General features: G+C 41.3%; 1 protein-coding gene across 3 annotated transcripts in view; it reads right to left on the bottom strand.

Moving 5' to 3' along the window:
* Positions 1–12,745, bottom strand: part of ZMAT4 (zinc finger matrin-type 4) — a 463,404-nt gene that overhangs the window by 357,492 nt on the left and 93,167 nt on the right. For all 3 annotated transcript variants that reach the window (XM_056530936.1, XM_056530937.1, XM_056530938.1), the window contains exon 2: positions 3,696–3,800. In XM_056530936.1, the coding sequence (XP_056386911.1) occupies positions 3,696–3,800 (105 nt within the window). The remainder of the gene's footprint in view (positions 1–3,695; positions 3,801–12,745) is intronic.

The following is a 12,745-nucleotide window of genomic DNA, read 5'->3' as shown; positions in this document are numbered from 1 at the left end:
GTTGGTTGGGATGCCCTTGGTGCTTGTGGGAGGAGAAGGTGCCACACAATTTTACTTGTAAAACTTCAGATGTGAACAGCAGTGTTTCTGAAAAATTCCCAAGCTGTAAACACTACAAGGGTTTTCTTCAGTGTGCAGAGTAGACATGTTTATTACAGTTTATCAGTGACTAAATAAACTTTGCTTGGTATACAGACTTTCATGTTTAGGAGTTGTGGACTCAGCATTCGGGTCTATCCCATTTCATGATCAGCATTATAGCCTGACTTATTCTTTGACTCTGAAGTTATAAGACTATGACCTGACTGACTTGTTGACTCTTTAGCGCTAGTGTTGAGCACGAATATTCTAAATGCAAATTTTTACAGCGAATATCGGCACTTTGTGATTAATGACGAATGTACGTTTTTTTTCTTCACAGTTCACATCACATCCCTCCCTGCTTCCAGCTTGTAGTCCAAAGAAGGCTCCAATATTATTTACTGTGTGAGTCGGTGTGGAGTGTGGAATATTTTGTATATGCAAATATTCGTGAATATCGGCACTTCCAGAGGATACTGATCCCTCCCTTCTTTTAGCGTTAGATAGGGTAGGTTAGTTTAACAGATCTAGTGTAGGGTATAGTGTTAGTTAGTAGGAAAGATATAATCGCACATGCGCACCATATAAATTTCATTACAATATTCGCATAGAAAAAAAAGTGAACGAACTTAGCAAATATGCGAATTTCGCGAACATTTGGATGTATTCCAAATTGTATCAACAGTGTTCCAGCTAGTGCATCCAGATCAGGGTATCCCCTGACTTGGGAATCAGTACTGCTAACTGGACAAGGACTTTATGCGATTTCCAGTTCTCTCTATGTGCTATCAGGCCTTTTGACTTTGTCTTTCTCCTGAAAGCTCCCTTTTGCTTTGTAGTGAACAGTGAACACCCTGACAGCAGGAGGCTTAAAGGGGTACTCCGGTGAAAAACAATTTTTTTTTTAAATCAACTGGTGCCAGAATTTTAAACAAGTCGTGACAAAACAAGTCGTGTTTAGAATAGTAAATGAGGGCCATTGTGTGAATACCCCCACTAGGGCCCAGTGGTGTTATATTCCTATATTTAGTGCCAGGATATTTTATATTGTTATTTTATGTAAAATAAATATATAAATATAAAACACTTTTCTGGAATTCTTGAAGTATCATTATGCACCTTTTGTAGGTGAAATCTTTGAGGAGTGATTATACTTTATTCTAGTTTCGTAAATTACTTCTATTAAAAAATCTTAATCCTTCCAATAATTATCAGCTGCTGAAGTTGAGTTGTTCTTTTCTGTCTGGCAACAGTGCTCTCTGCCGACATTTCTGCTTGTCTCGGGAACTGCACAGAGTAGAAGTGGTTTGCTATGGGGATTTGCTTCTAAACTGGGCGGTTCCCGAGACACGTGTCATCAGAGAGCACTTAGACAGAAAAGAACAACTCAACTTCAGCAGCTCATAAGTACTGAAAGGATAAAGATTTTTTTTATAGAAGTAATTTACAAATCTGTTTAACTTTCTGGAGCCAGTTGAGAGATATATATATAAAAGTTTTTTCCTGGAATACCCCTTTAAACTTTTCAGAAAGTTATCCGGAGTGACTGGCGGCAATAACAGAGGAAATGGATTGAGCCAATCTCTGTGCATTGCAGCTGAAATATTTTTTTAGTCTTGTGCTCTGTGGGCAGCGAGACGGCATTACCAGGCCGATCATGTGTGATGCTCTGTGTGATGCGCGCTGCACTTTATAACACATTTCCTAGGTGTTACTCCAGACGTAGCATTTAATGTCACCATTCAGAGAAATGATTAGTTGGAAGTCAAACAGAGGTGAGAAAAATACATTTATGCTGTCACTTTGGAGGAATATGTTCCCTATGAAGGCAATTTCTCAAAAATAATGGCTTAAAGAGACGCCAGAAGTTCAAGTTCTCGGTGACTGAGCGACCGGCAGCCTCCTCTTCAGGTGTGACATTAACAAGGAGACTTCTCTTCTCGCTCATAAAAGACCCCCTGACGGGGAAGATGCAGAGGAAAGGTCACTACAAATCTGCAATGTAATCAAATATTTATTCCTTCGGAGGGAGATGCATCCAACTATTATCCCAGGAGTCAATAAGCTGCGTTTAAAGCGGTACTCCGCTGCCCCAGTGTTCTGAACATTTTGTTCCGAATGCTTGGAGCAGGCGGCGGGGGTCGTGACAGCACGGTCACGCCCCCTCATGATGTCACACCACGCCCCCTCAATGCAAGCCTATGGGAGGGGGCGTGGCAGACGCCACGCCCCCTCCCATAGACTTGCATTGAGAGGGCGGGGTGTGACATCATGAGGGTGTGTGGCTATGATATCACGAGCTCCCAGCGCCGGCTCCCGCATTCTGAACAGTTTGTTCCAAACGCTGAGCAACGGAGTACCCCTTTAAGGCGGGTGTGCTTCAGGAGCTCGTATGTATTTTAAAGGGTACCTCTCATCAAAAAAACTTTTGATATATTATAGATTAATGTATGCAGAATAACTTTACAATTGCATGTTATTAAAAAATATGCTTCTTTCTATTTAATTTTCCACTTTGAAGAAATGACCACTAGGGGTCTCCCTACCAGTCCTGGCAGCAAGCATTTCAGACTCATGCTGGAGTCCTAAACACTACGAGCTGCCAGTCTGCTTTGTTCACAAAGGAGAACACTCAGAGCTGCCAGCCTGCTTTGTTCACAGCCTGTTTGGCTGTGAACAAAGCAGGCTGGCAGCTCTGAGTGTTTAGGACTCCAGCATGAGTCAGAAATGCTTGCTGACAGGACTGATTGGGAAAAATACAATAGAAAGAAGCATATTTTTCATTAACATGCTATTGGAAAGTTATTCAACATTCATTAATCTAAAATATATCAAAAGTTTATATGATGAGAGGTACCCTTTAAGTTTGTTACTTTAAAATTATTAAAACTCTGATGAAAATAAAATAAAAGGAGTATTCCAGGCCAAAACTTTTTTTTATATATATATCAACTGGCTCCGGAAAGTTAAACAGATTTGTAAATTACTTCTATTAAAAAAAATCTTAATCCTTCCAGTAGTTATTAGCTTCTGAAGTTGAGTTGTTGTTTTCTGTCTAACTGCTCTCTGATGACTCACGTCCCGGGAGCTGTGCAGTTCCTATGGGGATATTCTCCCATCATGCACAGCTCCCGGGACGTGACATCATCATTGAGCAGTTAGACAGAAAACTTCAGAAGCTAATAACTATTGGAAGGATTAAGATTTTTTAATAGAAGTAATTTACAAATCTGTTTAACTTTCCGGAGCCAGTTGATATATATATATATATATATATATATATATATATATATATATATATATATATATCTATATATAAAAAAGGTTTTGCCTGGAATACCCCTTTAAATAAAATACATACTGTTTATGTATCAGAGCTGAGTTTGTTATGTAGCACAACATATTCCGTTTTCACAATGAGAGTTACATAGGACTGCAGGTAAACTTTGTGCAGTACCATATCATCGTATAGAAATGAGGGAGCCTTATAGTGTTATGTGACAAATGAAGCTCTGCTGCATCAGACAACACTTATAAACCCATCCACAACCATTATTTTGTAATCCCCAGCCAGTTGCGGTATTTAGTTAAATACAGGTGTTGGATGCGCTCACCTCGTAATGTGCGACCCTCTGAGACTCCGATATTAACTGCGCATTGCAGATTTTGCAGTAAGTCTCCGTAAACAGCGCTCGGTCCTCAACTTCTGCAGACTTCATCTGAAAATGTAAAGGCAAAATGCAATTTAGGGCTGAAAAAAAGGCGACAAAATATAATTACAAAAGAAGCGATAAAAAGTTTATCTCAAGTTTATGCCTGAAATGAAGAACAGGGGGGGGGAGGGGAGAACCTGGCAGCGGAGATGGACTCATCACTGACAGCCGGATTGGCATCGCCTTTCACACTGTCACTTCTATAATAACTCAAACTAACACTTTCTCTATATCCCGCTCCTCCACTGGAGGATGAAAGAAGACTGTTCACACCACAACCCAAAGCTTCACTGGAATTTTAATTTACTTGCAACATTTTATGCCGAAGGAGTCCACAGTAATAATAGATGGCTTATCCCTCACTGATTGCTTAACTGCATAGAGAAAATAAAACAACCAGAAAAAAAAACATATAGAACTACATAGAAACTAAAATCACACTGCAAGCATTATAGTAGTTATATTCTTGTATATAGGAGGCAGTATTATAGTAGTTATATTCTTGTATATAGGAGGCAGTATTATAGTAGTTCTATTCTTGTATATAGGAGCAGTATTATAGTAGTTATATTCGTGTATATAGGGGCAGTATTATAGTAGTTATATTCTTGTATATAGGAGACAGTATTATAGTAGTTCTATTCTTGTATATAGGAGCAGTATTATAGTAGTTATATTCTTGTATATAGGAGCAGTATTATAGTAGCTATATTCTTGTATATAGGAGGCAGTATTATAGTAGTTATATTCTTGTACATAGGAGCAGTATTATAGTAGTTATATTCTTGTATATAGGAGCAGTATTATAGTAGTTATATTCTTGTATATAGGAGCAGTATTATAGTAGTTATATTCTTGTATATAGGAGCAGTATTATAGTAGTTATATTCTTGTACATATGGGGCAGTATTATAGTAGTTATATTCTTGTATACAGGAGACAGGTTTATAGTAGTTATATTCTTGTACATATGGGGCACTATTATAGTAGTTATATTGTTGTATATAGGAGCAGTTTTATAGTAGTCATATTCTTGTACAAATGGGGCACTATTATAGCAGTTATATTCTTGTGTATAGGGGGCAGTATTATAGTAGTTATATTCTTGTATATAGGAACAGTATTATAGTAGTTATATTCTTGTGTATATGGGGCAGTTTTATAGTAGTTCTATCCTTGTATACAGGAAACAGGTTTATAGTAGTTATATTCTTGTACATATGGGGCACTATTATAGTAGTTATATTCTTGTATATAGGAGCAGTTTTATATTAGTTCTATTCATATACATAGAAGGCAGTATTATAGTAGTTATATTCTTGTATATAGAAAGCGGGCTTGACCGTGATATGACGAGCCTCCGACGCTGCATCGGACGCTCTAAATGAACGCCAGGTGTAGCAGGGAGATTGCGGGGGTCACCGTCAGCAGAACCCCCGCGTCCAGACATCTTTTCCCCTATCCAAAGGTTAGGGGATAAGATGTCTAGGGGCGGAGTACCGCTTTAATGTTTTAATTTCACAGTAACTAAAGCTACTGAATAAAGGTCTCACAGGAGGTGACCGTGGCAAATGCAGATATGCAGACTGTAGGACTCCACTTACTTATGTAACAAACTGTGACACGACACAGAGAAGCCTATGCAGGTAAAGTTCCTCCAACTTAACAGGCGGGTATCAGTCTGACCATGGATGAACGTAGAAACGAGTGAAACAAAAGCTAGGACCTTGTGCAGCTTATCCTTACTAAACCTCTTTAAAGAAAATTCTTAAAGGGGTATTCCAGGATTTTTTTTTATTTGACTATGCTACAGGGGCTGTAAAGTTAGTGTAGTTCACAATATAGTGTCTGTACCTGTGTGTGACGGGTTTCTCACAATTCTTATGTGATTTTCATCCCAATATTTGAAGACAGGACTAGTGACAATATAGCCGACATTGCCTATACCTAGGCTCAATGACTTTTAGCTTCCCGGGAAGGTGAAATGTGACAAGAGCTGAGGAACTCACATACTGCTGACCGAAGCTAGGGCTAGACTGAACAACTAACTAGAACAAAATTAAGATCTATCTCTATTCCCAGGTTAGGGGATAAAGTTGCAACTGGCCCCTGCATTTGTTGGCTAGGAGTCCTACATATAACTAGTAACTAGAAATTCTGCTGTACAAGATATGCAATGCAATGTGCAAATATTAATCCTCTGAAGGCCGGAGAACTCCAGCATGAAATGGCGTACATTACACAAGAAGATACAGCAATACAGTTATTTAGGATTCCAGCCCCTGAAATGCACATTACTGTTTAGCAAACCTTTTATTCTATAGTCACTCAAGTAATCTGATGGGTAGTAGCTGGTACACCTTTGCTGGGTCATCACAAATATGAGTAGATTTTGATGCAAAAAAAAAAAAGATCTAAATTTACCCTTGTGTACACTTTTCCAATCATAAATTGATCAGCTCAGACCCATTAAAGGAGTACTCTGGTGCAAAAATAAAATTTTTTTTTCCATATCAGCTGGCTCCAGAAAGTAAAACAGATTTGTAAATTACTTCTATTTAAAAATAATTCTTCCAGTACTTATCAGCTGCTGTACGCTCCCGGGGAAGTTGAGTTGTTCTTTTCTGTCTGATCACAGTGCCCTCTGTCTGTGTCAGGAACTGTCCAGAGTAAGAGCAAATCCCCATAGTAAATCTCTACTGCCCTGGACAGTTCCTGAGACAGACAGAGGTGTCAGCAGAGAGCACTGTGGTCAGACTGTAAAGAACTACACAACTTCCTCTGGAGCATACAGCAGCTGATAAGTAATGGAAGGATTAGGATTTTTAAATAGAAGTAATTTGCAAATCTGTTTAACTTTCTGTCACGGTTGATTTGTAAAAAATAAATTATTCTTCACCGGAGTACCACTTTAACTTGAATGATAAGCTGTAATACCAGATATAGCCAATCCATGTTGAGCGTGCAGTTTAAAAAAAAAAAAATTATTTCAAAGGTCAGGCATATCAAAATGTTCAAAGGTCAAAAAGGCATGGCCCCCATTTGCGATGTTTTTAGGGGTCCCAGCTCAGCAATCCTTACAATAAATACTTTCTTTCCTCTATAGCAGATCACACCATTGCTAAACTAGAGGTTTAGACTAAGGCATTGTCGCATAAACAGATGTGTATTTTTACAAGGTTCTTGAAAATAATGTGTCACCCGTTGACAAACCATTCTCTAAAAATAACTATCACGTAAGGCATTAATGTCTCCCGTTCTTGTATCGCATTATCCGTCCTCCAGTTCCCCCCTTTATTGTTTCCATAAGGTGCCGTATACAACTCTTTATGCAATGTCCATGCTTTAGCATCAAGATTTTTCCCTCTTACTCCTCTATTGTCCTCCGACATTTTTTCATTGCCACAGTGACAAGAGAACAGTGCAGGCTTCTGCAGCATGGAGAAGGCGGCGTACGATCCTGCTACCTGTGACCGGCTGATAAGTCAGCAGTATTGCTGTGAAATTCAATTACACTTCCCAAGTCTGTGGAAGAGAACACTGGGCAAAGAAGACACTTTGAAATAAGACTGTCCATAATACTCCCTGCTATCGCTAAAACTTGATGCTACTACTTGGACTGTATATATATAAATATATATATATATATATATATATATATATATATATTCCCAACACCAGCACAAAAAAACAATTACGTAAAATGTAGGTGATCATAAAAGAGCAAAATGACCTCGCAAATGGCGCTGCTGGTTCCGTGGGGATGTAGGAATAAACCAAAATCCAAGGTAGAATATTGTAAAAGCTTGTGGATTGTATTGCAAATGAATAAAATCAATAAAAGCAATAAAAAACGATACAAGTTGAGATTACGCGTTTCGGGGGAGCCACGCCCTTCTTCAGATCAGTATGCAGACTATACAGACAGAGATTCTATAAATATAACATATATCAAAAAAAGACATACATTTAAAATGAATATGGAATATTAAAATAAAGGCACTGAAATGACAGATACAGAAGGTAAGAGATGGTATAGGTGGCAAATATAAACATGGATTACAGGGTACTGGATTTGAAATTAAAAAAGGACTACGCCTTAAAAATGAACATTAGTATAACCACACATAGGATGTGACAGAAGACTGTATAGGATAGAGATAAGAAAACATAAAGGAACTATGACTATATAGCCCTCTCACAGGGAATACACTAAAAATAGAAAAATCCAGTGGCACTCACCATTACTGTAAATCTTTATTCAACTCATTGGCCCTCATTTACTATTGCAAACCCGACATGTTTTGTCGGGTTGTGTGCCAGATTCTGTCGCATTGCACCAGAAAATCTGTCTGTGTCAAAATTTGCACCAGAATTGAAAAAAACCCGACTAACTCTCCATTTTGCCAAGAAAATCCAAAAAAGGGGCGTGGTCGCCGGGAAATGGAGCGTGGTCCCTGAAAAGGGGCGTGTTCCCGACATTTGTACAAAAACCCAACATATTTACTAAGGTTTCCACAGAAAATGTGGTGGATTTCAGCTGAGGAAAACCCGACAGATCAGAGCATATGTAAAAAAGAGCAAAGTGTAGAGAAAGTGGAAAATGGAGGGAAATTAAAACCCACAAAGAAACCTACACTTCACTCTTAGTAAATGAGGGCCATTGTGCGGGGATTCGGCTGCATGCCGCTTCTGGCCAGGACGCCAGCTGGATGTCCTGGCCAGAAACGGCATGCAGCCGAATCCCCGCACAATAAATTGAATAACGAATATAAATTTACAGTAATGGTGAGTGCCACTGGAATTTTTATTTTTCGTTGATGCTGGTTTGATGGACTACATATTCAGTACAGTAGAGCAACGCGACTGCATTCATGCCATACTGCATTAGGTTGGAGTCAAAGGGTACTCTGCTGAAATGATCTTATCCCCTATTCAAAGCATAGGGGATAAGATATTAGATTGTGGGGGTCCCGCTGCTGGGGATCTCCGATGTTCCATCCCCGATGACTGGATAGGGGATAATATGTTTTCAGCAGAGTACCCCTTTAAGGAGCAACGGGTTGGATATATAGATGGAGGATAGCTGTGCCGGCTAGCTTTCTCTAGCTTGTTCTATGCAATCTCAAAGGGAATGTTTAGCTGTACATGAATATAAGTAAGGCACTATGAGACACAATATTGGAACTGTATGTGTAAAAAGAAAAATGACTTAGTAATGTAGAAACCTTTTTATTTTTCAGCCATGTGTCAAGGAGGCGTGTCCTGGTTTTAACTAAATAAAAGGTGATTGTCCTAGCTATTGACTGTAAGAATGGTCTGGAGCATATCTTTTAGTCAAGATATACTATATAAAGAAAATCAGTTGCATCAACATTATGATTTTTATAGAGGATACCTAGCTGATCAGAGGTGAAATGTCCCTTGCGTGAACATTGCCAAGCTTAAATGCTACCCGTCATTAGTAATAAAAATATTTTATAGATTAGCCTATTTGAATTACTTTTCTAATATACTTCTTAACAAAATTTTGTAACTTTTATGTGTTAAATTAACATCTGAAAGTTTGGCCACCAGGGGTCCTCCTTCTGGTTCCGCCTACAGTCCTGCCTGCAGATTGTCTCCTGTAGCAGCCTGGCAGAGACAAGTCAGGAAATGCAGATGGGACCTCAGCTCAGCACAGTGTATAGTAGAGTTCAGAGAGCTGAGAAGGGTGTGTGTGTGGCCAATCACAGCCCATCTTACACTGAAACTATTATTTATTAGAAAAATACAAAACGTATTCAATACAAAACACAAAACAAGCTTAACCAGCTATAACATAAATAAATACTCTAGTACCAAAAACAAAACCCTGCCTAACCGGCCAGCCCAGCTTTACTAAAATCCTAAAATATGCCCACTTTCCTAATTAAACTATCTAATCAGCACACTCATACGCATACCGAAAATAAACATAAAAATAGCACAACTTGGTTTATCAAAATATAAACATAAAATTTAGCACTACCGGGCTATAACTTAAAACCATCCATACTTCATACACAAGAAAACAAAACAGAAAACAACAAGCACACCACCACAATTTTTTTTCTTTTTTTCCTCAATAAAAATAATAATCATCATATCACACACACAATCATCATATCAAAACTAGACCAAATTAACTGAATCCTCATCAGGGACTAACAAAAGTACCAAAGCACAACTTAGCATATCAAAATAAACATAAGATTTAGCACTGCCCGGCTATAACTCAAAATAATCCATACTCAGGAAACACACAAAACAAAAAACAAAAAATCAATATATATATATATATATATATATATATATATATATATATATATATATATATGTATGTATATGAATGATATTGCACACACATTCACTTACAAAAACTAGACCAAATAAACTGAAATAAACCACATAAACCACATATCAACACGACAACTGGTCCGACTGCCATAACTACTATAATGCTATATAATATGAAACACAATATAGATATAAAACACACTATAGATGCAAAATCACATAAATAGAATATATAAAATATATAATATATAAATAAAATATATACACTACAGAAAACACCTACAAAATCAATAGAAAACCCTAAAAAACACTAAAACTGTCCCCTCACCCACACCACCCCTCCTGTACATGGGTCAGAGTCCATACCGCTCTTACAGTGCACAAAGCCCAGTCCTTAAGTGACCATGTCAGGTCCCCCAAAGAAGCAAAAACACCACCACCCACAAATATACCCTCCCCACTGTTACGCCGAGCGCTCCGGGTCCCCGCTCCTCCCCGGAGCGCTCGCAGCGTTCTCTCATTCGCAGCGCCCCGGTCAGACCTGCTGACCGGGTGCGCTGCGATATTACTCCCAGCCGGGATGCGATTCGCGATGCGGGACGCGCCCGCTCGCGATGCGCATCTCGGCTCCCGTACCTGACCCGTTCCCCGTCTGTGTTGTCCCAGCGCGCGCGGCCCCGCTCCTTAGGGCGCGCGCGCGCCGGGTCTCTGCCATTTAAAGGGCCGCTGCGCCACTGATTGGCGCAGCAGGCCTAATCAGTATTCTCACCTGTGCACTCCCTACTTATACCTCACTTCCCCTGCACTCCCTCGCCGGATCTTGTTGCCATTGTGCCAGTGAAAGCGTTTCCTTGTGTGTTCCTAGCCTGTGTTCCAGACCTCCTGCCGTTGCCCCTGACTACGATCCTTGCTGCCTGCCCTGACCTTCTGCTACGTCCGACCTTGCTCTTGTCTACTCCCTTGTACCGCGCCTATCTTCAGCAGTCAGAGAGGTTGAGCCGTTGCTGGTGGATACGACCTGGTTGCTACCGCCGCTGCAAGACCATCCCGCTTTGCGGCGGGCTCTGGTGAATACCAGTAGCAACTTAGAACCGGTCCACCAACACGGTCCACGCCAATCCCTCTCTGGCACAGAGGATCCACCTCCAGCCAGCCGAATCGTGACACCCACCTAGGACTCCTCCCAACCAATTTGCACACAAACTTATACACACTGAACCACAACCCACTTTAGGTACAAGTTTGGTCGCCTGTAAGCCCTTCATACCATATCAGCTTAAAAAAACAAAAAGCTAGCTTGTGCATACATCAGCCCACCACCGGGAAGAAGGATGGCAGACTTAATACACGTCACATCCAAGGAAGGCAGCTGACGGGATGTGGGCAACTGTACTCCCCGAATGCTTGAGTTTGACGGAAAACGTCCAGGCCCCAGACCAGATCCCGTGCTCATTCAAGTTTTTCTAGGGAATGTCCATCACACCTTATAACGTCCGAGCCAGGTCATGATGTCATAACAAGAAAACCGACTTGTTGCGGGTCAAAACGGTCACTTTCTTGACAGAATTCTGATGGGAAATCGCATTTACGCCGAAATCCCACCAGCCGGGCTCATTCTTTGCCACTTCGTAGTTTGACCAGAAGAGTTCAAGACACTCTGGCAGAACGAAACTGAACCGTAGGGGTGAATAAGGGCAAAGATGTCACTCGCTCTGAATTCCATCTGGAGGAGCTCAACCACTTTAGCACAAGGTGGGCACGCATCCTCGCCCCTCCAAATCTTACGGACCACATTCCTACGGTTATTGTCCTGCCCGGGTGTCGGGAGGGACCAGACCACCTCCCCATTCCTCTCTCGGAAAACCCCCAAACCATTCATCTCTATCCAGAAAGACAGGTTGACCTCATCCCTCCCCTCTACCTGGATCGACCTGTCGCCCCTATGCAGAGCCTCCAGGAGGCACTGTTACAAATGGCCTCCAGAGCAGCCAGACCCAGAACCATCAGTACAACTACTCACACCACTATTCCCGTCATCTTTATTCCCATCTATACCAGACTTCCCATTCATACCACTATTCCCACCATCATTCACTACACTTACCCTCCCACATACACTCCTCTCATCCACAACACTACTACACTCAGCATTCTCACATTCTCCACTCTTTTCCTCCCTAACAGATTCTGGGCTGGCTGGGACCTATAGTACTGCTGGATTTAGTAACAGTCTCTGTGCTGGCTTAGCTGCTGGGTTCAGCGCTGATGGCTCCTTCTCCATGGCTGATGTCACCTTCTGAGTCTGGGGCTGCCCCTAAGAGCGCACCCCAGCTCCTCCCACAGTGCCAGTGCATAGTTTGCCCAACCCCAGGGCTCTACAGCTGATCCTGGTGCCCGCACACTCCCCACTTCACAGAGGAGTGCACTGCAGCGCCCGCAGAACACACAGTACACGGAGGACCGCCACCCGAGTACACGGACCCAACGCTCCCTGCAACCGGTGACCAGACACTCCCCCCCCCCCCCCTCACAGGGGAGTGCCCCACAGCACCGGTAATGCCCACAGCACTCGGGGAACCGCCCCTCCTGAGCACACGGCAGGGTAACTTGCCTCTGGCACTTGGACACGCCCC

The sequence above is a fragment of the Hyla sarda genome, chromosome 7 (genome assembly GCF_029499605.1).
Source record: "Hyla sarda isolate aHylSar1 chromosome 7, aHylSar1.hap1, whole genome shotgun sequence".
NCBI classification, from domain to species: Eukaryota; Metazoa; Chordata; class Amphibia; order Anura; family Hylidae; genus Hyla; species Hyla sarda.
The sequence above is the reverse complement of the archived record's forward strand: the minus strand, read 5'-3'. Positions and strand labels throughout refer to the sequence as shown.